A 25,324-nucleotide genomic window follows, 5' to 3' on the forward strand; every position below is an offset into this window, starting at 1 on the left:
CTGTGCCAAGGTGTTCATCAAAGCAGACTTGGACTTTCTGCTCTTCCAACTCTGCAATCCTTCCCCTCCCAAGCCACTTCCAACCCGTCAGTGACAACTTCTGTGCTCCTGATTCTTGACCTCCCTTTCCAGCCCAGACACCTTCTGGGCTCTGACCCCACTATGCATGTGGACACCTCAGGGCCACTATGTTGCCCAGTGCCAGAGAAGGCCATTTCACCTAGTGTGTATGCTCCTGAACATCTCTCCCTCTGCTCCAAATCCCAAAGATTCTCATGGACTATAGCTCAAATGAGCACATCAATTTCCCTAGGGCTCCTCCTGCTTTGGTGTGCCCCATCTCAAGGAATGGCCCTGTCTCCCCAGATACCCAAACAAAAACCATCAATTGATGCTTCCCTCTCCTTCATCCCCCAGGTCCAGTCTACAACCAAGTTCCCAGTGACTCCATAGCCAAAGTACATGTGAACTCATCCTTTCCCTTCCAGCCCCACTGTCCTCCCCCATCCCCTGGTTTGAGCCACATCAGCACCTCTGGCTGGACCACATTGTCCCTCTTCCACTGTTGAACCCTCTGGCCCATTAGCCTCCCTGCCATCAGTAATCTGTCCCTCTCTGAACTTTAGCCACACTCAACTGCTTTTGGTTCTGGAATCCACACATCTCTTGACTCTGGGCCTTTGAACATGCCATTTCATCTGAATCCCCTTCCCAATGCCAATTCCTCCTACCAAGCTTAGCTGAGGCAGCACCAGTCCAGGCACCTTCCCTGACTCAAGTCCAGGATGAGTGCCGCCCCATCATCCATTCCCACGACAGCCACCTGGCTCCTCTCCGATCATCACAGCTTTCATCTATAATCGCCTATTTGCTGGCCTGTTCTCCCCAGGAGCCTCTAAGTTCCTTAAGGGTAGAGACTGTGTCTGTGTGGCTCTAGGGCAGCCCCAGTGCTTGGTATAAAAACTTAACCGGTGCTCACCAAATCTTCCTAAAATGAATGAGTACAGGACCTGTGCTGAACACTTTACATACCTTTCCTCATGCCTCACAGACGGTCATGAGATGGATGGTACTACTCCATGGTGTAGTACAGGAAGAAAGGCTTCAGAGGTTGAAAATTTGCCCAGGGTCACACAGCTGGTAAATTGTAGGAAATGGATTCCAAGAGCAGTCTGTGCACCTCAAAGGGTTCTCTTTTCACCATCTCTACCCTCCTTCCCAAGTTATTTTCTCTGACCTTGTTTTCTCATCTGTACAACGGGAACAAAAATCGTGACCAACACAGAGCCTGGCACTAAAGGTTCTCAGTAAATATTTGTGCATCCTCTCCCAATCTCTGAGGCTTATTTAGGACGCATTTTCCTGGGCCAAAACTTCGTGCATGCACATGTTCACAGAAACAGGTGCAGAGCTCCACGAAGCACAACTTCAGCACGGGGGACTCAGCAGGCGCCTAACCACTATGTGCTGGGCAGAGTACCCAGACACAAAGCCGCAATAGTGACTCAGGCACAGGAACCCTCCTCCTGCCCCAAGTTCCCTGTCAATTATCCTCTGCCACCACTCCCCTCCCGCTAACCCAAGGCGCGGGAAATATTTAAAACAATTTTATTCATGAAAATATGCTGTACAATGCACTCTACACAGCCTCGACACGGCACACACGCACACGCACACTCTGACGGCACGGCCACGGTACACTGCCTACGATACGCGCCGGGGACGCCGCGCCCACCGCCCGCCCCGGCCGGACACTTATAAATATGGGAGAAGGGCCAGAACTGGCGCGGAGAAAGGGGCGTCAGGGTTGGGGGTGAACGGGGCTGAGGCCCGCTGGAGAAGCTGAGACCGGTACTCGGGGGTGGGGGCGGTTGAAGAGAGGGACTGACTCCGACGGGGGAGGGGAGAAGAGAGGGCCGGCGGGGATGGGAGGGGGAGACTGAACTGTGGGGGTGGCGGTCGTCGGAGGGCGATTTGGGGGTGGAGGGCTGCTCAGGGTGGATGGATTTAGGTAGGTGTGTTTTCAGCAGAGGGTTGCTGGCTTCGGGTGGGTGAGACTAAGACCAGTGGGAAAGTGTGTCAAGTGGGAATCAGATTCATGTTTGGGGTGGGCGCGGGGTCACGGCTAGGGCTCCGCAAATGAAACTGAAGATTTGTAAACGCTCCCTGGCCCATCTCCTAGTTGACTTCCCCGACCACCATCCACACCAGGCGGCCCACCCCGCTCCTCCCTACTCCCGGCCAGCCTGGAATTCAGCCTCCTCTCCCAGGCTTCCTGCCCAGGAGGAGGGGGTGGATCTCAGGAGTGTGGGCAGGAGCAGTGGGGTGCCCCGGTCCCTCCCTCCCCCTCCCCGGCGGCCGGCCTCCGAGAGGGGTCTCTAGCTGGGCTGGGGCCGCCTCCTGGGGAGCTGGAGTCGGGGGCGGGGACCCGGGAATCGGGATGGGAAGACAGAGGCCCCTTGGGGACGGGACGGGGCGCCCGGGGGCGGGAGGCGGCCTTCAGCCCGGCACCCAGCTCTGGTTGGGGGGCGGGGCCCCGGCCAGGCCCGGCGGCGGCGGAGGCAGGGCCGAATCGAAGTTGAAGTCCATTTCGTCGCTGTCCATGAAGTCGTTGAGGATGATGGACTCCACGTCGCACTCGAGGCTCCCGCTGAACATGTCGAGGTCCAGGTCGGCCGGGAAGCGGTCGGGCGCGGCGCCCAGCGGCCCGGCGGCGGCGGCCGCGTAGGGCCCGGGTAGCGCGTCCAGCAGGAGGCCGCCGGGCGGGCCCCCGAAGGCGGCGGCGTGGCCGGGCGGTGCCAGACCCGCGGCGCCCGCCTCGCCGGGCAGCGTCATAAGGCTGATGGGGTGGGCTAAGGCACTGCGCGAGGGCGCGGGCGGCGCGTATGGGGCCGTCCCCTTGCCAGGGTAGGCGGCGGCCGCGCCCGCCAGCGCCAGCTCCCCGGGCGCGCCCAGCACCGGGCCGGGCCTGGGCGCGGGCGGCGGCGGCGGCAGCAGCGCGGGCAGCGCCCCGGGGCGGAAGGGCGCGGCGGCCGGCGCGAAGCTGGCCTGCTTGTTCTCCTGGATGGTCTGCATGGGCAGGCGGCGCAGCGCGCCCATCGCCGGCGGCCCGAAGCCCCCGCCCCCGCCGTAAGCACCGCCCTTGCAGCCGCCGAAATAGGCTGGCGTCCCGGTGCGGGCCCGCGGCCCGTACGCGTCCTGCGCGCCGTCCAGCAGGCCCTCGGGCAGCCCCGCGCCGCCGCCGCCGCCGTGCAGGCCCAGCGGGCCTCCCAGCTCGGCCAGGCGGGGCAGCTCACCCGGACAGCGCGCGCCTAGCGCCGGCGACAGCGCGCTGGCGGGACTCGGGTACATGAGCGGCGACGATGGCGCCAGGGCCTCCAGGGCCTCGTCGTCCTCCAGTTCGGCCGCCTCCCCGAGCAGGGGTCTCCCGCCGCCGCGGAAGTCGGCCCAAGCCTCGTAGTCGTCGCTGGCGTGCGAGGCGGGGCTGGCGGCCCACTTGGCTGCGGCAGGCACCGGCCCCGGGGCGGGCGCGCCCGGAGAGCTGTCGTCCGGGCTTCGCTCGGGCGCCTGCAGCTGCTTCTTCTTGCTCGCCTTGCCCTTGATGCGCAGGAACTTGGCCCCGTTGTCCATGGACACGGCCCTGCGCCGCGGGGTCTTGCCTGTCTTTCCACCCTCGGGGTTCAGCATCCACCACGAACTCTTGCCGGTGCCCTCGTTCTGCACGCGGATGAAGCGGGTGTGCAGCGACAGGTTGTGCCGGATGGAGTTCTGTGGCCAGAGACAAGGACGCGGGTGGGAGTCGGGGGTGAGGAGGCCATGGGGAAGAGAGGACGTGATGGAAAGAAGAGGGGGAAGATAAGAGAGTGTAGAAGGAAGGGGGAGACAGGGATGAAGATGAGGTAAGGGGGTTGGGAGAGGGAGGGGTCAGGTATAAGTACCGGGTTGGACAAACCCAGAGTACCCACCCTCTGCCCCAGAACCGCACCGCCATCCCTCCCCACTCCCACACAGAGACTGCCCAGAAGGTGGGGCCAGAGCTTTGGTCTTAGCCTTTCCCTGGGGGCATGACCAACCCTGTGGGCTACTCTGAGCCTGAGGGGGCCTGCAGCAGGGAGCAGGACCCCCTCTCACCAGCTCAGCCAAGCCCCACGCGGGGCTAACCAGGCTGCCAGGGCCCCCAGCAGATTACGTAAGGGCTTATGCCGCTGCGGCTCATTTGTCCGCCCCCCTCCCTCCCCAGCCTGGCCCCCCTCCCTCCCCAGCCTGGCATGGCGCCAGGAGCCCGAAAACCCAGGGCTCCAGAAATCAATCTCGCGGTGACTGATTAAGCCCTGTTTAGAACTAATTGCTCTTTCGTGTGTGGGGAGAATAAATTACCTGCTTTAATTTCGTGTCTTTAAAATGCAACTGCAGGTAGAGAAGACTGTTAACCCTTTGCTGGGAGGGCCTGGCCAGGGGAAACAGAGTAGGCTGGGGGTCCCCAAGGTGGGTCCAGGCCTGAGACTTTTCAGAGGTATCACCCCAACTCCTCTGAGCTGCTGTGAACTCCAGAGGGCTTGGATTCCAGCAGGTCCCTCAAAAGACATCCTTTTGCCACAGAGACCTCAGCCTCTTCAGTGCCCACCTTCAGGCCAGCCCAGCTATCCTGCCTGCCCTTTGGGCTGCATCCTGCCCTCTTCTCCTGACCCACCTGCCTGCCCTCCAAGCCCCTTCCTGGTGGAGCCTTCAAAAAATCCCCACAAAGTGTGTGGCAAAGTCCCTGTTCACACACCAGAAGACCTAGGCTCAGAGAGAGGAAGTGGCTTGCCCAAGGTGGCCTTTTCTGCTGTCCCTCAGTTCCTTCGTGGGCTTCACCTCTGCCATCTCTGCATACATCCTCTTTTTAATTCTGCTGTGCCAGTCTCCAGTGCTTCCCATGTCACTGCCTGCTTTTGCCAGGCCTGTTCTGAGGACAGAGGAAGGCAGGGAGTCCATTGGCCCCACTGGAATCTGGAGTAGAACTTCTGCTGGGCCTGCCGCACCCCACCACTGGGGCCTCCCACCTGGTGGCCTCAACCTCCTGGTCCAGGTACTGCTATGGAAACAGCAGGGGCCTGGGTATCAGAGGGCGGGACAGGATGCCTGGCTCTTTGGCTGCCTAGCTATGTGACCATGGGATGTTTACTCAGTTTCTGTGAGCCTCAGTGAACTACTCTGAAAAAGTGAGCTACATTCAGTAACTACCTCGTAAGGCTGTAAGATCATCACATGTGCATGAATAAATGTTTGCACACCAGGTGCTGATAAATGTAGGTTATATCCTCACTCTGGCCAGAATATCTCACTCCTTAGTTCCCCCAACAGACCTGCTGTTTCCATCTCTTTAACATCATGCCTTGTATTTAACTGTGCTGGGCACCAACTCTGGGAAGATGGCATTCTCCAATTTCATACACTGGGGACAGGAGGCCCAGAGGCATGATGTAACTTCCCATGGCCCCACAGCTAGGCAACGATGCCAGGTACCACTCCAGCTCTGCCCAGCTCATGGACCTGCTCTTAACCTGTGAATCCACCCAGCCACACTCACAGCTCCAGCTACTGCTCTCTGAGGCTCTCCCCCCTGCCTCCTTCCCACCAGTCTCCGGGAGGAGGGGTCCTTCCTGCTGCCCAGGGTACCCTCCAACCCCTCACCCCCAGCTCCAGGCACTGACCTGACTCCTCAGGGCCCCAGGCTCCCTGTCTCTGGCACTTTCTGGCCTTTGAAGGCAACAGCTGGGACTTGCCAGCCTTGCCCTGCCTGGTTCTCCTGAGACCCTGAGGGGAGGGGAGCTGGGCCCCTAGGGAGCAGTGCTCCCTCAAGTAGATACCTGCTTCCTGTTCCCACTCCTGCACCTGGCTCCGGAGCCCCTCCACCACACCTGTGTTCAGGCTCCTAGGAGGCCTCAGTTCTCCTCCCCCATAGGACTGTCTGGCTTACAAGAGGCTCCATCTCCCACCTCCCCATTTCTCCGTCTGGAGGTCACTCAGGCAACACCTCTTTATCAATGTCATTATATCCTGGAGAAAGGACAGTACCAGTACCAGCACCTAGCCAGCACTTGCCCATTCAGCCCTGGGTACTCTAAGTACTTTATGTAATGTAATCATTAGTTGAACTCCATACAAGTCAGGGATTGTGATCCCTATCTCATAACCAGAGAATGAAGCTCAGAGATGTTAAGTGAGTTGCCAAGGTCACACAGCTTAAGTGCTGTGCCAGGTATTGATTTCAGGTTGGTCTTTTGTTTTGTTTTGTTGTTTGAGACAGGGTTTCATTCTGTAGCCCAGACTGGAGTACAGTGGCGTGATCTCAGCTCACTGCAACCTCCGCCTCCCAGGCTCAAGTGATTCTCCAGCCTCAGCATCCCAAGTAGCTGGAAGTACAGGTGTGTGCCACTGCTGCCCGGCTGCTTTTTGTATTTTTAGTAAAGGCGTGGTTTCGCCATGTTGACCAGACTGGTCTTGAACTCCCGACCTCAGATGATCCCCCTGCCTCGGCCTCCCAAAGTGCTGGAATTACAGGTTGGTCTTGTTCTAAGTCTAAAGGACATCACATTCTGCCATGGAAGATAAACACGTCTGAGAATCCCAAAGAATCTTAGGAAGCCAGTATTCCAGTGCTCCTCAAACTTTCCATGTAAACCATCCCTAGAAGCTGGCAGCAGGGGAAGTCTGGGGGCATGTTGCACAGGCCAAAATTTCCTGCAAGTCTAAGCTTCCTTTTTAGAATTCAAGGAAATTTTGCATATACTTCATAATCCATTCACATTTTCTTTATACACATTATTCACATGTTTTAGAATTACTGCCAAGACAAGCTCCAGGCCTCTGAAGGTTTGCATCCTTCCCTGCTCTGTCCCATATCCAGCCAGGTATCCCTGGAGCTTAGGCCTCAGCCTGAAACCATGGCTGGCCCAACCCAGGGGAAAGAAAGGACTTGCCCAAGGCTGTCCAAGACCTGGTGGCAGAGCAGGAATGTGAGCCCAGGCCTCCTGACCCCCAACCCAGTGTTCTTCCCACTACCAAACCTGACCTAGATGAAGTTTCTCCTTCTTTGGGGGCCTCAGTGTCCTGAACTGTAAACTAAGGAGATGGGCAAGTTGTACTCTGGGGACCTTTTCAGTTTGGCACTGAAAATCCTTAGAATCATTCAGTCCAGAGGTTTTCAAACATTTTTCTTAAATAGTGGAACTCTTTCTGTAAATGAGATTTAGTGCAAAACTTAAGCATTACACACTCAAGCCATCGGGGGTGGCGACAGGAGTACCTGGATCCCCGCGCACTCAGCACCCTTCTTCACAGAAAATGAAGCTCCTGGGGAGGATTCTGCAGGCCAGATGGATGGGGTCGTCAAGGCACAGAGGGATGCCATGCCTTGCTCAGGGTCAGACAAGGTGGCTCAGAGCTGAGTGAGGACCTAGGCCTCTGACTGCTGAGCTGGGCTCTGAGCCAGGTGTGCTCCAGGGCTGTGCCCCATGAGAGAAGCTCAGGCCCTGCAGCCCAGTCTGGCTCCTCAGGGCCCAGCCACCTGGTACCAATCAGAGCTCCCTGCCAGATCCAGTGGCAAGCACTGATCACAGCTCTGGCTCACACCACAAGGCCTCCTGGGAGGCCAGAGGCCATGGAGGAGGTGAAAGAGGCAGAGGAGGGAGATGCCTCTGCCAGGCAGCAGTAACCAGGGCTCCCTCTTAGAGTCACCTAGCAACCCACCACCATAGCCACAGCCCTGGCATGCCCGGGCTCCCCTGGTGCCCAGAGCTGGGCACAGCTTCTGGGGCCTCATGCCTCCCACATCTACATCCAGACCTGGAGCATGTTGCTAGGGGAGTCAGGACCTACCTGATTCAGGGCCCGAGGGAGACCATCTGGGGGAAGAGGGTAAGGACAGTGGGTTCTATCTCATGCCTACCCCGTTCTCCCTCAGAACCTGGGCCAGGGAGCCCAGCACCCCAGGGATTCTCCCACCAGGGAGGAGGCTAGAGTAGGGCAAAGTACATCAGCTGTAGCATTGGAACTGGATTCCAGTTTCAGCCCCATCACCCATGAGTGCTATGACCCTGGGGCAAGATGCTTTCATGTTCCATTCCTCAAATGGCTCCCTGCTCCCTCTCTCACCTCCTTATAGCACGCCACACAGCAGCCAGGGTGACCCTTCAAATAACCAAGATCACGTCCATTCCTGCCCAGATCCCTCCGACACCCTCCATCTCACTCAGAGTGAGGAACAAAGGCCTTGCCATGGCCCATAAGACCCACAGTGACCATGCAGGTGCCCCGCTCCATCCCTCCCTCCCATCCTCAAACCGGCCAGGCATGGTCCCGCCTGCCCCCAGATATCCACAGAGATCTCTCCTCTCCTTCCAGTCTTTGTTCAGATGTCACCTTTTGGAATGGGGCCCATCCTCACCTCTCTTAAAAACTGTTCCTCTTCCCTGGAATTTCTTGGCCCCCTGATCCTGCTGTATGTTTTTCTAAAGCATTTTCACATTCTAAATACCTTATTTATCCTGTCTTTATATTAGAATATAAGCTTCATGAGGGTGGTGATTTTTATCCTTTTTTAACTATACCTCCTGTGTTTGGTACATACTAGACACTTAAATGTTTGTCAAATGAATGAATGGATGAATGAATAAGAGAAAGTGTGTGCAAGGAGGAGTAATACTGTGTTGTAGGGAGATTAAATGAGACTGGGCAGAGTGACTGGCACAGAATAGGGGCTTTTCCAAACTGGGCAGAAAGAAGACACAGGCAGGATGAGAAGCAGGCAGTGGGGTGACAATGTCCGCAGCAGTCTGACCCACTGAGGGGTGCCAGGGAGAGGGGTAGGGCATCCGTTGGGGGTGAAGGAGAGGTCCCAGGATGCACAATGCAGCTGCCTGCCCTTCCCAGCCCCCCATCCTGCTCCCCAGAGAGACTTGGATAACCCAGGGCTGGCACACGCCAAGGTCTCCCCTGGGTCAGAAGACACTCCAGGAGCCCCAGTGGGAACAGAATAACCTCGTCCTTGCTGACGGTGCCTCCCTCATGGACAGGGTCTGATCCATTTGGTGGTGGCAGCTCATCTATCCAGCAGGACACCCTCATCTATTCCCAGGATGCCCTTCACCCACGAGCAGTAATGCATTCACCTGACAGTACAACCCCATTTATCCAGCACACCAGTCCCATTTATCCAGCAAGTACAACCTCATTTGCTAACAGCACTCCATTCACCTGACGGGCCCCCTCATTTATCCAGCAGGACACCCTCATTTATCCTCTGAGTCGGACACTCTCCTTCCTCCTGTGGTGTGGCTGTGTTCTCTGACGGAGCAAGCCGACTGATCCAGCAGGACGTCATCTCTACTACAAGTACACTTCATCCCCTGACAGTACAACCTCATTTATCTAATAATGCAGCCTCACCTTCCCTCCAAGTACCACCTCATTCCCTGACAGTACAGCCTCGTTTATCTTCCGGTACAACCTCATTTCTCCTCCCAACACAGCTTCATTCTCCGACAGCTCAACCTCATCTAATCTTATGTCTCCAGTCAGGGCCTGCCAAATCTCCGGGGGCCAAAGGAGCGTGTAGAGAAAAGAGAGGTCCCCTCATTTGCTGTCCTCTGCCTACAAGGGCTGCCTGGTGCTATAACCATCCAATTTCTCGAGGCCCAGAAGGGGCCATGGACTGTGAGTTCTAGGCTGCTTGGCCCAGCCAGAGCTCCACTATTGCCCTGCTTCCTGTTCTGTCCCCACTATGGCTACCGAGGGCCCACAGGATGGATTCTGGGACATGGACTCATGGTTGCTGTACCATCTTCTTCCTTCCTTATTTATTTATTTATTTATTTAGAGCCAGGTTTTTTCTTTTTTCTTTTCTTTTCTTTCTTGCCAGGGTATTTATTTATTTATGTATTTAGAGCCAGGGTCTCCCTCTGTCACCCAGGCTGGAGTGCAGTGGCACAATTATAGCTTACAGTACCCTTGACCTCCTGGGCTCAAGTGATCCTCCCACCCTACCCTCCCGACTAGCTGGGACCACAGGTGTGCGCCACCACACTCGGCTAATTTTTATATTTTTTGTAGAGAGGAGGTTTTCTTATGTTGCCCACGTTGGTCTCGAACTCCCGACCTCAGGTGATTTTCCCGCCTCGGCCTCCCAAAGTGCTGGGTTTATAGGTGTGAGCCAACTCGCCTGGCCATCTCTGTGCCATCTTCTTCTGATCCTGGGGAGTGGGACTGGGGGAAGTTACCTTTTCTGGGGGACATTTAGTGGTGTGCTGGCAAATGTTTAACCACCAGTTCTTCTGGAAGTTAAAAAAAAAAAAAACAAAACAAAAACCCACCTGATTTGATCTGTAGCTTTTGCTGCTTTCTGTGGTATGGATACTCACATCGTGGCCAATTTTAAGCTGCCACATGACGTCACTGAGTGCAGAATTAGGAAGAAGTGTACATGATCGGCCCTCATGAACCAGTGCAAGCCAGCTCTCACACACCACTGGCATGTGCTTCAAATGCTGAAGCCAGAGAAGGGCACCCACCTACTACATGCCCAACATAGGCTAGGCTCCTTTAATCCTGATAACCATCCTGTGAGTAGGTACCGCGATTTTACAAAGGGGGTAAATGGAAGCTCAGGTGGGTTAAATGACTCCTGAGGCCACAAAGCTGGGAAATGATGGAGCCAGGCTTGGGTCTTAGGGCTGCTGGATTCCAAAGCCAGGGCGTGCTTCCCACACCTACCCCAACGTGGCAGGGGACACTCTGCTCTGCTGTCGACCCCAGTGGCCACCTCTACCTTGACGCTCAAGCCCAGGCTCTCCTAGCTTTCATCAGAGACAGGAGACAAGGACCGTGCCCCCACCTACCACCGACCCTGTGCTACCTCCTGGCCTCCCTAGTACCTGGGGTCTTTCAGGATCCTCCAAGTGCGGCCCTGGGTCTTGTGTCCACCCTCGCAGCCCAAGCTCAAGGTCAGGTGTGGATGCCTGTCCAGATTGTATCACAGTTAAAGGCTCAGCCCAGCCCCTCCCTCAGGAGACTGATCCTGACTACCTGATGGGGACAGTGACCCAGCACCTGTTACTGCAGTGATCACTTGTGGGGCTGTGGTGAGGGCTCTGATCCCCTCTATGATTCCCATTTCCTCCTTCCCTCCTGGCCTTCCTTCCTGCACACGGAGAGGTGAAAGACAGGGGACAGAATCCTAACTTCATCCATGTGATAGTGGCCTCCACTGTAATGGGAATAACAATCCCACCATCCACAGGGACACATGGGGCCTGGATGAGACCCCACATGTCAAGAATGTCATCCCATCCCTGTCTCGGAGCCCCAGGAGCCTCCCCATTCCACCCTTTGCCCCCACCCAACTCTGGGGCCCCAGCCTGGCCTAGGAACACACACCTGGGTCAGACAGAGCCACAGACTCCCTAAGAGTCACTTGCCCTGCCATCTAGGATGAAGCTCAGGTTCTCAGTCCAGGCCTCTTCCTGGCAAAAGAGGTGACCTGGACGATGGCAGGGACCTGAGGCCATGTGCAAATCCTTGGCACTAGAGTCTGCAATGGAGAAGGGATAGAAGGGCAGGTGGGGGCCATGGGGGCACAGATGTCTCCAGGTGAGTGGGCTCAGGATCAGCAGTGGATCCCAGAGTGGGCAGCCTGGGGCCAGGAGGAACCAATATCCAAAGCAAGGCATGAGGCTCTGGCACCCCCCAGAGAAAGCAGAGCCCACACACCCAGGCTGGGCAGCAAATAAACCAACAGAAGTCCAACCTCACACTGCTCCAATGCCCATTCTTCCTTTCACCTGTGGGCTTGGGTCCAATCCCAGGCTGATAATAAAGAGCCCTCTGATGTCCTCCAGCCACCTTGGATATCCCCATCCCTGTGCCTTTGCACACTATTGCCTTTACTCTTAGTCCCTCTCTCTGCTCTACCAGTTCCTGTTCCTCCATCAAGGCCAGCTCTGTGGCACCTTCCTCATCCCCTATGCAAGCCCCAAAGACAGATGCTCCCACCTCAGTGCTCCTGCAGAGATCTAACAGCAAACCAGAGTAAAGTGGTGTCTGAGCTGGCCTCCCTACTCGAACTTTGTGGGGCAATCCTTGGCTCATGAGAAGTCAGTAGCCACGAGCTGCTCAGGCCTGGCTTTTCTGTGTAGTTTCTGTTCAGCAAAATCTCAGGCCAGAGCTCCAAGGCTTGCCCACCCTCTACCAGGGTCCTGTCTGACCCTCCTCCCCGCTGCTTTCTCCTGCAGCTCCTGCTGCCTCTGCCACCTCCCTACTTGTCCTCAGTACTTCCTGCCTCCTTGGGAAAGTGAGGCAGTGAGCGGTGAAGGACTACTGCTTCCAAGACATTGACCACATGCCATGCCCTGTGCTGCCGCTCGAAAATTATCTCATTGAATTTTTGTAACAACCCTCTAGTTGGTTTATTGTCCCCATTTTACAGATGAGAAACTGAGGCTCCAAGAGACAAACTGACTTGTCCAGGGTTGCACAGTGTAAGTGGTGGTGCAGGAATTTACACCCAGGGCGCTTGCTCTTTCTCCTGCCCTGAGAGACCTCCAGAGAGGAGCCAAAGCCAAGCAGAAGCTCCAGGGCGAGCCTGGGGTAGGGGCAAGGGGACTGTCCATACTAGTTCAGCAACCCCTCCACAGACCCTCCTTCATTCAGGATTAAAAAGAACTCCTAAATGCAAAGCATTCAGACTTTTCCATCTCCCCTCTCAGTCTTAGCCCCTCCCTCCCTCTGCAGGCAGCACTTCCCCACTCCCCTGCCCCAGGCCCTGGGAGCAGCTGCAGTGACCTCACCCAGCCCTGCCCTGAGCCCAGCTCTGGGGAGGGCCCAGCAGCTGTGCCCCAGCCCTGCAGGCTGGCTCCTGGGGGAGAAAAAGGAAGAGTGGGCATGGTGCCAAGAGAACCATCTGCTCTCCCAGGGGCACGGCCACCCGCACAGACACTGGCCTTGCCCCCAGGGGCCGCCCTTGGCCCTCTATCCCCATGCCAAGGGGCTCCAGGAGCCCAGGGTGGCCCACCCAGACCGGGGCACCAGCCCTCATCTGCCATTTGTCTTCTCCTAGAAACTGAGAGGTCCTTGCAGGACATGTTGGAGCACTTAAATGTCCACTGGAAAATGAACAAGTGCTCAGAGTAAGCCCTAGGGGCAGAGGCCAGAGGCCAGGGTAGGGTGTGTTGAGCACTGCCTCCCCCAGCCCCGGGCCCAGCCTTGTCGGGCTAAGAGCCCTCAATCCCTTCCCGGGGCCCTCCATCTCTGCACATCTGTTCAGCTGGCAGGTGCCTCAGGAAGAGGGCAAGCCCCTTCCCCCAGGGCCCCAGCTCAGGTTACAAGAGGAGGAGGAGGAGGCCAGCTGAGGACAGAGGGAGGGGACAGGAGAGAGAAGCAAGAGGCTTCACAGCTTCCCAGAGTATTGGGGGAGGGGAACTCAGCGCTGAAGAGGGAAGGGCCATGCCCAAGGTCACACAGCTTGCCAGTGGGGCAAAGAGGAGCCAATGTCCAGGGGCGGGCAGTCCTGGGTTCAAGGGTGACTTTGAACAATACATTTCCTTCATCTGTGAAAATGGGGTGCTGGCCGGGCACGGTGGCTCATGCCTGTAATCCCAGCACTTTGGGAGGCTGAGGCAGGCAGATTACGAGGTCGGGAGATCAAGACTCTCCTGGCTAACAGGGTGAAACCCCATCTCTACTAAAAATACAAAACATTAGCCGAGCGTGGTGGCGCACGCCTATAGTCCCAGCTACTCCGGAGACTGAAGCAGGAGAATGGCGTGAACCCGGGAGGTGGAGGTTGCAGTGAGCCGAGATCGGGTGCTACTGCACTCCAACCTGGAGGACAGAGTGTGAGACTCCGTCTCAAAAAAAAAAAAAAAAAAGAAAAAGAAAATGGGGTGCCTAAAACCTGCCCTGCTTGTCATCCAAGGCTATGGGGAAGGCTCTGGAGGCTAGAAAGCAACAGGTCCAACTAAGGGCAGGAGGGAGCTTGGACATCTGAATATCTGACACCTCAGTCTCAGGGACAGGAAAGGGAGGCATTAGAGGAAGGACCCTATTATTATCCTATTTTGTAGAGGAAGAAACTGAGGCTCAGTTGCCCAAGGCTACGCAGAGGGTAAGCAGAGCTAGGCTCTGCCTGCCTGTTTGCCTCCAAGACTCCTAACCACATGGCTTGGCCTCACCTAAGGGATTCTCAAGGCACCAAGGGGTGCTGCCTATGCTAGGCCTGGCATCTGGGACTCTTTGGGCCTCTGCCCTATCTCAGGCTCATTTTCTCCCCAGGACCCCAGCAGCAGGCCCACACTGGGTGCCTGGGCCAGACTCCCTCTCCTGTCCACTCCCCACAGCACCCTTGAGTGACCTCTGCCCATGTCATTCCCATGGAGAATTCACATTGAGAAGCCCAGAGCCTCGGATGCTCTTCAAGGCCACTCACTTGCTTTCCCAGCTTCAATGCCTGCTGGGCCCCACATAAGCACAGCCAGACCCTCAGGGGCTCCCCACACAGTCCTGAGGTCTTGACCTTCTTTGTCTGCTTTGTCTCCCTTCCTCTATTCTACCTCCAAACACTCAGCTCATTATCTGGCCTTCCATCATGACCCTGAACAGATTTTACCCTGCATCAGAGTCAGTGTCCTCGTTTTATCTCCCTAGCTTGACCCCTGCAGGCTGGGATCTCAAGGTCAAGGAGCCAGTCCAGTCCCCACCCAGCAGCCCTGCATAATAGGTACCTAGTGGATGTAGCCCTGGATCACAGGGAATGGAGGGAGCTGCCTCAGCCCTGGGGTCTGCAGACGAGGGGAACATCAGGCTCGTCTGCCCCCACCCTCAGGGAGCTCTCTATCTGGGAATGGGAGCCAGGGACCCCAGGGCCATTCCCCAGGCCAGAAGCCTGAGGGCTAAACTCCAAGGGATAGCAGAGAGACAATGACTGGGAGGGGAAGGGGCAGAGGGGAGAAAGGTCAGAGCCCTGGGCTAGGGTGGAGTTAGCCCTGGAGAGTTTCCTTTCTGCCACTTAGAGTAGGGTCCTGTTCCAGCTGCTTACTTTTCTCATTCTTGTTCCCTTACCTGCAAAATGGGGAAAGTAACCCTACCAGCTTCACAGGGTTGCTGGGAAATTAAATGAAAGAATGTACATAATGGCACATGGCAGGTTGAATCCTGAGCTAGAATAGTTTAGTGTGGCTAAGGCAAGGGTCAGAAGATGGGAGGGTGGCTGGAGAGGTAGACTAGGGCTGGTGGCCAGGCCTTGAGTGTCCTACTAAGGCCCTGGGACTGGATTAAGCAGCTATACACATGCCCCTCTTCTCTCCTCTTCCCTCCCTCTTCTCTGCTCTCTGACAGCAGGGGCTGTGACTTTTAGTTTCTTCACCATTCCAGTTCCACAGAGGCTTCCTGAGTATTTACAACCACACAGACTCTGGCCTTGCCCCCAGGGGCTGCCCTGGGCTCTCTGTCCCCTTGCCAAGGGACTGCAGGAGCCCAGGGCAGCCCCTCCCTCTCTCCTGCAGCAAAGGCTCCTAGTAGCAAAGCATATCAGCCCTGGCTGTGGCTCCATTCTCTTCATCCATGTCCTATATAGTGTGATTTCTAAGCCATGGGGTGGCTGCATGATGGTGACATGGTGGCCCAGTCCCTGGGTGCTGACTACATGGGGTTCAGATCTCTGGAGGACCCATAAGGAGTGAGGAAGAGGGGTGTAGCCTCAACCTGGGCAGCCTGCTTGGAGAAGAAGCTGGTCCATGCTGGGAGGAAGAGACAGGGGGACGGGCAGGAGGCCAAGAAGCCACCCTATAAGGTATTGGTTCAGAATGACCTGTCACCAGCCATACACAGATTCCAGAGCTCACCCCGATATACAGGATCTGAGCTGGGGACTGGAAGCCTGTGTTGTCAGAAAGCTTCTAGGTGACTCTGATCATCAGCTAGGTTTGCAAACAACTAAGGACTTGAGGCAGGAATTCTCAATCAGAAGTCTTGGGTTCCAGAATCACCTGGAAGGTAGGGCTTTGTTCAAACCACCCAAGACCCCACCTAGTTTCTGAGGGGTATCCCGAGGGGTCAGCCAAGGAGAATCAATAGGTGCCTTGGTGACCGTGTGACAACGGCAGTGGGCGTGGGTTGAGAATTCCAGTGTCAGGTGTGAAGGTGGAGATGCCAGGGCGACCTGAGATCAGAGGAAGCAGGAAAAGTGGGAGAAAGGGCAGGGCCTGGACAAGGTAGGCTGAGGGCCTATGGGTCCCAGCAGAGCAGTTTGGACTTGGTTGACTTCCAGGTGAACCAAGGAGCCCAGGAGGGTTCTGCAGCAGGAGAGCCTGGAGGCAGGAGGGCTGGCTGGCGTGTAGAGCTGACAGCACCAGCACGGAGAGATGCAGAAATGTGGCAGAGACAGACGAGTCTGCAGCTAAATCCAGGCTCCGCTATGCTGCCTTGGCCAAATGACCTCATTTTTCTGGGCCTCCATTTCCTCAACTGCAAAATGGGGTTATTAATGTGTACCTAGCGGGATCCAGGGAGGATGAAATGAGAGAATGTATGTGAACTGCCCAACTGACTGCCTAGCACCCAGACATTAATTATCTTACCTCTCTTTCTCCTTTCCATAAGAAGCACCCCCACTTACAGACCAGAAAGGTTTCTCTCTGCAAAGAGGGAGGCCCTTGGGGGAGGGTGTGGGAGGCCCCTCCCCCACACGCCACCTGGCCCCCCTCCCACCTCCACATATGGGTTGGGGGGTGGGGAGAGGCAGCAAACAGCCAAACCCTCCCAAACAGGAGTTGGTTTCTATGGTAACCAGGGTGCCAGGAGAAGGGGGGTGCTCCAGATCCAGCTGTCCCCCTGAGAACCCTACCCAGGCCCCAGAGCCTGAGCTCATGCCCATCCAACACCCTGAACCCCCATCTGCCTGCTCTGGGGGCCAGCTGGAACTGCCATAAACACTCCTTTCATTGTACCCAGAGCATATTTGCCACCTGGGTACTGCCACAGACAGGACAGGCATCTTTAAACAGAAGTCCCAAGTTCAAGTCCACCCACACCTGTACTCACATGTGTCCACCTGGGAGAAGTCCTCTCGTACTATGTGCCCTCTGTCCAATGAACCCCTCATGGCTCCAAGAACCAGTGAGCTTGTAAGTTACGGCACTGAACCGAAAAGAGACTGTGTTAAGGCCCTTTGGACACAGATGAGAACACTGAGAACCAGAATGGGAGAGAGGTTTGCTCCAGCTCACACATGCAATGGATCAGGTTCCCTACAGGTAGGTGTTCTGTCCAGCCCCTCACCTACTCCTGACTCCACAGCTGACTCCAAATGACGCCAAAGGGCTGGACTAGGACACTGTGTGATGCTGAAAGGGGATGGGGCACTGCTGGGGAGAAGGAAATAAGTCCTAAAAGCTTTAAGACTCATCTAGCAGCCAGGCATGGTGGCTCATGCCACCATGTAATCCCAGCACTTTGGGAGGCTGAGGCAGGTGGATGCCTTGAACCCAGAAGTTCAAGACCAGCCTGGACAACATAGGGAAGACCCCTGTCTCTACAAAACACCTTTTTAAAATTAGCCCAGGTGGGATGGCCTGTGCCTATGGTCCAGCTACTCAGGAGGCTGAGGTGGCAGGATCACTTGAGCCCAGGAGGTCGAGGCTGCAGTGATCTCTGCCACTGCACCCCAGCCTGGGTGACAGAGAGAGACCTTGTCTCAGAAAAAAAAAAAAAAAAAGACTTGTCTAGCAACAGAATGGGCAATCCCAGAGACAGTGAGTTCCTAGTTGCTGGGAGTGTGTCAGAGGGGGTTGAGTTGGGGAGGAGTCAGGGGTGCGGAGACTGGGTTCCAGGACTCTCCAGCTCTTTGGAGAACCCAAGTCTGATTGGAACGTGAGGGAGCAGGCACCAATCATAGGCAGGTCCAGCCCCACCCTCTCCTGTTTCCCAGGCACCCCCCACTCCAGGTAAACTAGGGTTGGGAAGGGGATCTAGTGAGTCTGCTGGGAGGTAAGGGAAACTGAGGTGAGGAAGGGGCTCCCCCTGCTGTAGCTGATATACCCACATCCCACTCAGTACTTGACTACCCCTCAACCCTTACACCCCATGTGGTGGTCACCACTAGCTGCCACTCAAAGACAGGGAAGGTCCTTTCAGAGTCCAAAACACGCGCTTCCCTCCAGCCCCTGCCCCACCTCAATCCTACCCAATGGCACAGAAAAAGCTTGAGCTTGGGGTCCAGTTCCCAGGCCCACCACTTCGCAGGTAGCGACCTCAGGGCAAGTCACTTCCCCACCTGGAACACAGGGATGCCAGCCCGCCTGGGTGGCGGTGAGGGTCTGATGGGAGTGCTCTGGACCAGCGGGTGCCTCTGTCCCGGCCCCCTCAGCCCTCCGCCCCTCTGGCAGGGCCTCTCCAGTTCCTCAACCTAGTCAGTCCCTTGGCTAGTCAGCTCCCTTTAGTCAGTCCCTTGGCTGGAGCCCTCAGGGCGTGCAGAGAGGGGCCCCCCAGACCCACAAAAGTGGGGGCTGGGGGCGCTGAACTTTCGAACCCGCAAACCCCCCGCGCCGTTCATTACCTTAACGCGAGTTAAAAATAACCGTCTCATCTCTTTAAATTAGTCTGTCTGCAATTACCGCCTGGCACGGCGCTGCCCGCCATCGTCCCGCTGGAGCGGCGCCAGGTGGCAGGCGGGGCCCTCACCCTGTCTGTCGGTCTGTCTGCCTCCCGGCCCCCTCCTCTCCCGCCGCGTGGCTGCCCCAGGGGCCTCCCTGAGCCCCGCCTCCTCAGCTCCCTAAGTTGCGCGGGGTGTGGCGGGGGCAGCCGCTGTGGGGCCGGAAGGGAGAGAGGGGGTCCGCGGGGAGCAGAGTGGGGTGGGGGGGCTGCGCACGGCGGCGGGGGAGGGGCGCCGGGAGGCCCGGGAAGCCGGAAGGGCCCGAAGCGCGCCAGCGCTCGTGGGTGGGTGTGAGCAGGTGGCCGTGGGAGTCTGCCGGGCGTGCCAGCAACTGTGCCAGGAGCGGCTGGCACGGGCTCGTGCCCAGGAGGCGGGCAGCTGCCAGCCCCCCCGCTCATGCAGTGAGGGGGGTGAGGACACCCCCCAACCGGGGCTCACACCGCCTCCTCCCGCACCCCCATCAGCCCTTGGGGCTGGGGATCCCCGGAGGACAAAGGAGGAGGAGGGAGCCCTGCTGGAGCAGGCTGAGGGGAGAGAAGGGGGTGGCTTCAGCTGACAGCCACTGCTCGGGCTGTAGCAGGACCCTGCCCCCAGCCTCTCAGATCAGTCCCTCTCTTCCAGCCCACCCCACCTGGAACTTACTGGGCCAAATGGGGGTGGTGCCACCCCTCCTAATCCCACCTCTCATCAGCCAGGCTGCCCCAGCCCCTGGGAGAGAAGGGAAGTTCCCATCCAGTGTGCTCCTTCTGGGGACAGGAATGGGAGGCGCCCAGGCCTGGCCTGGGAGCTCCCAATGGAGCTGGCAGCCGGGAAACACAAAAGCAGGCAGAACAACTCCAGGGGCGCTAAGTGGAAGGTGTGCCTGAAAGGCTTCCCAGAGGAGTCCAGGGCCAAGGTAAAGTGAGACTGGAGCATCTGAGAGAAAGTGGGAGGCTCTATCTGGATATTCACAGTGTTGGGACACTGTAGAGGGACCGCCTATCCAAGCCCCCATCCTAGGCCTGGAGGGGAACACAACCAGCCCCTTTGGTTGGGTTTCCAGCAATGAGCCCAGCCTCTCTAGGCCTCAGCATGGTCTGGGTATCCCAAGCCTGCTGCTGGTCTTGTCTTCTCCAATTCCTGTCCTGCACCACTCAGCTACCTCCCTGCATCATAGATGTGACCACAGGGATAAGGCCAAACATGTCATCCCTTCCTGATCTGGCCCATTCCACCCTTCCCATGCCACCTCCCTGTCGTGCCTGGACACCCTTGGTTTGAGCCTGGCACACCCAAACTGTCCCCAAATCAGACATGCACAATTTCACCTCCCTGCCTTTGGGAATGCAGTCAATACTTCCTGGAAGACTATCTCCCAAATTCTCCCCTCCCCAGTGAAGGCAGTGCAGACCAAGTGCCACCTCCTCTGTGAGGACCTCCTTGACTCCCCCAGGGTATCTAACTCCCCTTCCCTGAACCCCTACCCCCATCCCCAGCCTTTCCTATCTACAAAACACAAGACCTGGGTGTGGAACTGGCTAAGTCCTGATTATTCTGAAATAGATCCAATTAATGCCTTCTCCTTTGGTCCCCCGCCCCATCTAACACAGGGTTTGGTACACCCCAGGGATTCAATTGCAGTATGTTTGTAGGGGAGGGGAATAAAGAGAGAACAGTGGGCCCTGGCCCCAGGCCTGGCACCTGAGGTGTTCTGTCTGTCAACCTGAGCCTGGCTGGGAGTTGGGATGGCTTTTTCACCAGGCCTCTGGAGGAAATGACTGGGAATGGGGAAGGGCACCGTGCAGGAAGCTCCAGGAATAAGTGGGGAAGTAGGCTCCCTGGGGAGCTGGGTAGAGGGTGAAATAGAAGGGGACAGCATGGGGCAGGCCCCTTTCCAGTGCCTGGGTGGTCTCTGTAAAAACCTAGGTCAGGAGCCCGCGTCTGAGGCTCCCTCTCCAACGCCCAGCCCACGACTGGGAGCCCAGGCACAGGGACAATCGGTGTGTCCCTAGCAGTGTGGTGCAGTGGAAACCGCATCCAATGGGCAGGCAGGAGGCCTGGGCCCTCATCCAAAGCCTGCTGCTCAGTGATGCCCTGGGAAGACTCCTATTCCCTTCTAGGGCTTCAGTTTCACCGTCTGAGAAATGAACTCATGGGTCTAAACTATCTCCAAGCATATTCTCAATCACATTTTAGGATTTATACCTCCCTATATTCAAAAGCCTTCAATGTGCCCCTCCCACCCCCAGCTGCCAGCAGGACAATGTTCCAGAGGTGCTTGGGGACCCTGGAGGGAGAAACATGTAGGCTGGATTCCAGCTTTCCCATCCACTGTGTGACCAGTTCATTCCTAAATACAGGCCTCAGGGCCTTCCTTGTACTTGGGGCCAATGCCAGCTTTGGGGACCCTGGAGGGAGACCATTTGGTCACAGTAAAACCACCTCAGGGACTGTTGAGAGCATTAAAGGCAGATGTGTGAAGGTGCCTCTCACAGTGCTTGGCCCCAAGACCTTCAATGAACTGAAGTTCTCTCCTGACTTCTAGCCTCATGTTTCCTCTTCCCATCTTTCCCCATGCTGCCTGATGCGCAAGCCGAGCTGGAGCTACACCTCCTGCAAGAAGCCCTCCCGGCCACTCTGGCCCAATGTACTGTCCCCTGCCTCAGCATCCTGCGCCATCCACTCAGTTCCCTGCTCTTTCACTAGACACACACTCGTGGCTTCTTGGTGTCAAGACTGTATGCTGGGTGCTGTGGGCACAGAATGGCTCTGACACTGCCACTGTCTTCCAAAAGCAGGGTAGAGAGGGGAAATGAGACAGAACACAAATGACTAAAACCCGCTACCAGCAGGGAGAGGGCCAGAGAACCGGGAGTCCTAAGCTAGCTAAAAAGGGTTAGGGAAGGCTTCCTGGAGGAGGCATCTGAACTCTGTACCCTTGAGGACACTGAATACATCTCCAGGGAGGAGTAGGCCAGGGCAAGGGGAGCAAGGAGGTGGGAACAATTCCCAAGTGCAGGACACACTTGGGAGAAATGTGTTCTGGTGGGAGTTGAGCCCAAGTGGATGGGAGAGGGGATGCAGAAGGAGACCCAGGTCTACTCCTCCGGCCTGTGTTCCTGCTCCATAGTGGCTAGTGAGGGACAGAAGCTGCCAACACTAACCCTGAGAGCCGTGGGCTCCCAGGTCAGGATACCCTGGCTCTACAATGCTGCCCCTGGGTATCTATCTAGAGCTGTTCATGCCCACAAGTCTCCCCTCCTCCACTGGCACACCTCCTTCCTCTGACCCAGCTTGCAGGCACCACAGGGCACAGCCCCCTCCCTTGATATAGGCATGCGTCCCTCACAGAGGCCAGCCCTTCCATAGGGAGGCTGACAGCTCACCTCCTAGGCACAGGTACCCCTCCAGCCTCCTCTCCCCCAAAGGCATAGACTATCCCCACTCTCCAACAAGATGGTCAGGGGAGAAGCTGGGTCGAGAGGCCACAATCCAAGCAAGCCCCTGTCCCCTCCTAAGATGGCTCCCCGCTTTCTACTGGCTGGCACTGAGGCCTCCCTGGGGTACCCTGCCCCTCCCCCAGCCCCTAAATGGATCTGGGCTCCGACAGCCAGGGAAGTGGAAAAAAGCATCCTGGGTGGGTATGGACAGATCCCCAGCTCTCAACACCCTGCCCTCACACCAGCAGGGGCCATCACCAGTGACCCCCATCCTGATCTAAGTAAGGGGGGGCAGCAGCCACCCCATGGAGAACTCAGATCTCAGGTCACCTGCCGAGTTCCCCACTCTGTGCTGGTTGGTGCCCTAGGGTGAACTCTGGCACCACAAGAAGAACTGTGGGCCCATGGTCACACTCCTCACCCTGGGGACAGCTCCAGGAAGGGCAATGATAGAGATTTGGGAGGGAAAGCCGGCATTGGCCCCAAGTCATTATTCCAGCGCTCTCAGAAGGGTGCCCTGGTGAAAAGGGTAAAACAAGAGTCACACAAAGCAGACTCGGGGGAGGAGGAGGAGGGTCCCCAATGTCCACGGCCTGGGAATGGGTTCCTCTGCTATGCCCCCAAGGACAGGGTGGGGACGTTCCTCGGGGACGCCTCAAAGCGGCAGTCCCTTGTCACCCCACCAGACCTCCCACCCCGCATCCCTCCCCGCAAGGGAGCACGCACACAGCTGCTCCCAGTACGCCCCCGCCCGTCCGCTGGCCAGCCCCACGCCCTGGGCGCACACTCTGTGACCCCGGGGGGTGCCAAAGAGCCCTCCTCCTGACTGCCCACCTGCAGCCCAGCACACCTAGCAGCCCCTGGAAGCCCTAGTCAGCGTCCCCAGCCCCCTTCCCAGTCGGACGCCCCCACCTTCCAGCCGGCCGAGCTGTTGCTGTCGCCTTTATCCTTGAAGTAGGGCACGTAACGGACCATCCAGTCGTAGATCTGCGAGAGCGTGAGCCGCTTGTCCGGGGCGCTCTCGATGGCTTTGGTGATGAGGTCGGCGTAGGACAGGTTCCCCCACGCGTTCCGCCGAGAGCTCTTCGCTTTCCGCAGCGGTCCGACCTCCGCGCCCAGGGGCGGCGCTGGGGCCATGGCCGGGGCCGTAGCCCGGCGCTCCGGCCCGCAGTCCTCGGCGCCCTCGGCCACCCCTGCGCCCAGCGCTCCGTCCTCGTCGCCGGCCAAGTCAGGCTGCGGCAGGGGCCAGGTACACGAGCGCGGCCGGCTCTGCGGCGCGAAGTCCGGGTCCACGTCCACCTGATGCGCTCGCAGCTTCGCAGCCATGGTCCCGCCCGGCTCGGGCGAGGAGGGGAGGGAGGCTTCGCGGAGGGTGGGCGGGCGGCTCCGGGATCTGCACGCCCCGGGGAGGCCCGCGGGAGGGGTCCCTGGCGGCGCTGTCTCAGCCGCGGGGCGCCATGGGCCGAGGCGCGGAGGCAGGGGGCTGGACGCGCTGGGGAGCACGAAGGGAGGGAAAGACCGGGGCAGTGAGGGGGCGGCGGCCCGGGAGCCCAGCGGGCACACACCTCGCCCAGCCCCGTTTCTAGCACCTGCCGCCTGCCTGCGCCTGCAGCCACCACCGCCACCGCCGCTGCCGCCGCTCCCCGGGCGCCGGCCCTGCACACGGGCCCCGCTCTCCCGGGACGAGGCCGGATTGCACCATGCCGGAGCCCGAGCCGGTGCCGGAGCCCGCGCCGCCGCCGCCCGGTGAATGCCGCCGCCGCCGCCGCTCCGGCTCCAGCGCCAGCTCCCGCGCCTGCCGCGCTCAGCGCCGGCTGCACCTCGGGATGGGCGGGGGACGGGGAGGGGGCGGGCCCGGCGCGGGAGGGGGCGGGGCGTTTCGCCTGCGGCCGCGGAATCCTCAGCCAGCCCAGGTGCCCCGCCCGCGGGCTGGGAGACGGGGTGCGGAGCTCCCAGCTCGGGGCGACCCCGCCGCAGCCCCTGCAAGCAACAGCGCCGCCTACGGAGCAGGGGCGGAGCGGCTGGCGCGACCCCGCCCCCTGCTCCGCGCGGAGAGGGGGCCTAGGGGGCGGGGCCTTAACGCTCCCATTGGTCCGCGACTGGACTGTCCCGCCCATGGACTCAACAGGATCCCTCCCAGAAGCGCGTCACCGGTTATTGTTACAACCCGGGGTTTCCCGGGGCAACGGGATGGGCGGGGCTCAGGGCACTGGCCCCGCCTTCTACTCCGGAGAGGACTGCCCCGCCCTCTGTTTCTAGACCCCTGACGTTCTCAAGTCTCCGTTCCAGGAACCTGTCAGGGAGGATGCTGGAACTCTACTTTTCTTTGTGCCCTGGACTGGGCTGGGGAAAAAGAATAGGTCAAGAATACTTGGGTTCTAGGCCAGGCTTTGCCACAATTCTCGCTCCTCCATCCGCAAACATGTTCTTCGTGGTGCCTGTGGGCATAGGTTTAGAGGTCCAGTTCTCAAAGTTTAACGCAGAGCAGAATCATCCCCTAGAGCCTGTTAACATTGTTGGACCCCAGCTCCAGAGTTTCTGATTCGGCAGGTCTGGGTTGGGGCCCCAGACTTTGTATTTCTAACCAGCTCCCGAGTGATGCATGAGAGACCACACTTTGCAAACCATTGTTTTAGAGTCTGTGGGAGGTTCTTACTACGGTTGTTGGAACAAGTACTTGTCTAAAGTTCACAGTGTTTGGGGAGAAGCTTCTTATTCAGTTCCTGGATATTTATTGAGTACCTCTGACGCACCAGGCACTGTCCAGGGCTCTACAGTGAGAGCAGCAACTGAAACAAATGAGGTCCCCTGCTGCATAGACTAGTCAGGAGTCAGATGCTAATCAGATCATCACATGAGCTCAGAAGGGCGAGGCTAGCTGAGAGGCTGGTCAGTCCGTGGCCTCATCCTACAGGCTGCTGAGCTAGGTTTCCCAGTCACCACTGCACCTGCTGGCCTTTGCTCAGGGTATTTGTCCCCTCTGCCTAGAACAGCATTTCCCCTCTGCAAGGCCCTCATCAGAGATTCTCCCACTCTTCAAAGCTCCGTGCAAATGTCAACTTAACCCTGACACCTTCTCTGGCCTCAATTCCGAACACTTTTTGTTCTCTGCTTGCCCAGACCGCTTATTGAGCTGCCAGCAACACCTTGTGCCCCTTTAGCACAATATTCCTATTTTGCCAACCAGGAAACCGAGGCCCAGAATGGACAGGTGACTTGCCCT

At 57.9% G+C, this 25,324-nt stretch overlaps 1 protein-coding gene across 2 annotated transcripts; it reads right to left on the reverse strand.

Moving 5' to 3' along the window:
• Positions 1 to 1,592: 1,592 nt before the first annotated feature.
• Positions 1,593 to 24,201, reverse strand: LOC105494829 (forkhead box O6). Of its 2 annotated transcripts, XM_071095111.1 has the most exons (3): positions 23,691 to 24,201; positions 23,014 to 23,593; positions 1,593 to 3,768 (listed from the first exon to the last, which is right to left on the reverse strand). In XM_071095111.1, exons 1-3 carry the CDS (start codon positions 23,801 to 23,803, stop codon positions 2,500 to 2,502), a joined length of 1,962 nt encoding a protein of 653 aa, XP_070951212.1. In that variant the 5' UTR covers positions 23,804 to 24,201; the 3' UTR covers positions 1,593 to 2,499. The 2 variants fall into 2 exon arrangements, with proteins under 2 accessions (XP_070951212.1, XP_011762006.2); XM_011763704.3 differs by having other exon boundaries at positions 23,014 to 24,156.
• Between the last annotated feature and the right edge of the window lie 1,123 nt (positions 24,202 to 25,324).

This window comes from Macaca nemestrina, chromosome 1 (assembly GCF_043159975.1).
Source record: "Macaca nemestrina isolate mMacNem1 chromosome 1, mMacNem.hap1, whole genome shotgun sequence".
Taxonomy (NCBI): Eukaryota; Metazoa; Chordata; class Mammalia; order Primates; family Cercopithecidae; genus Macaca; species Macaca nemestrina.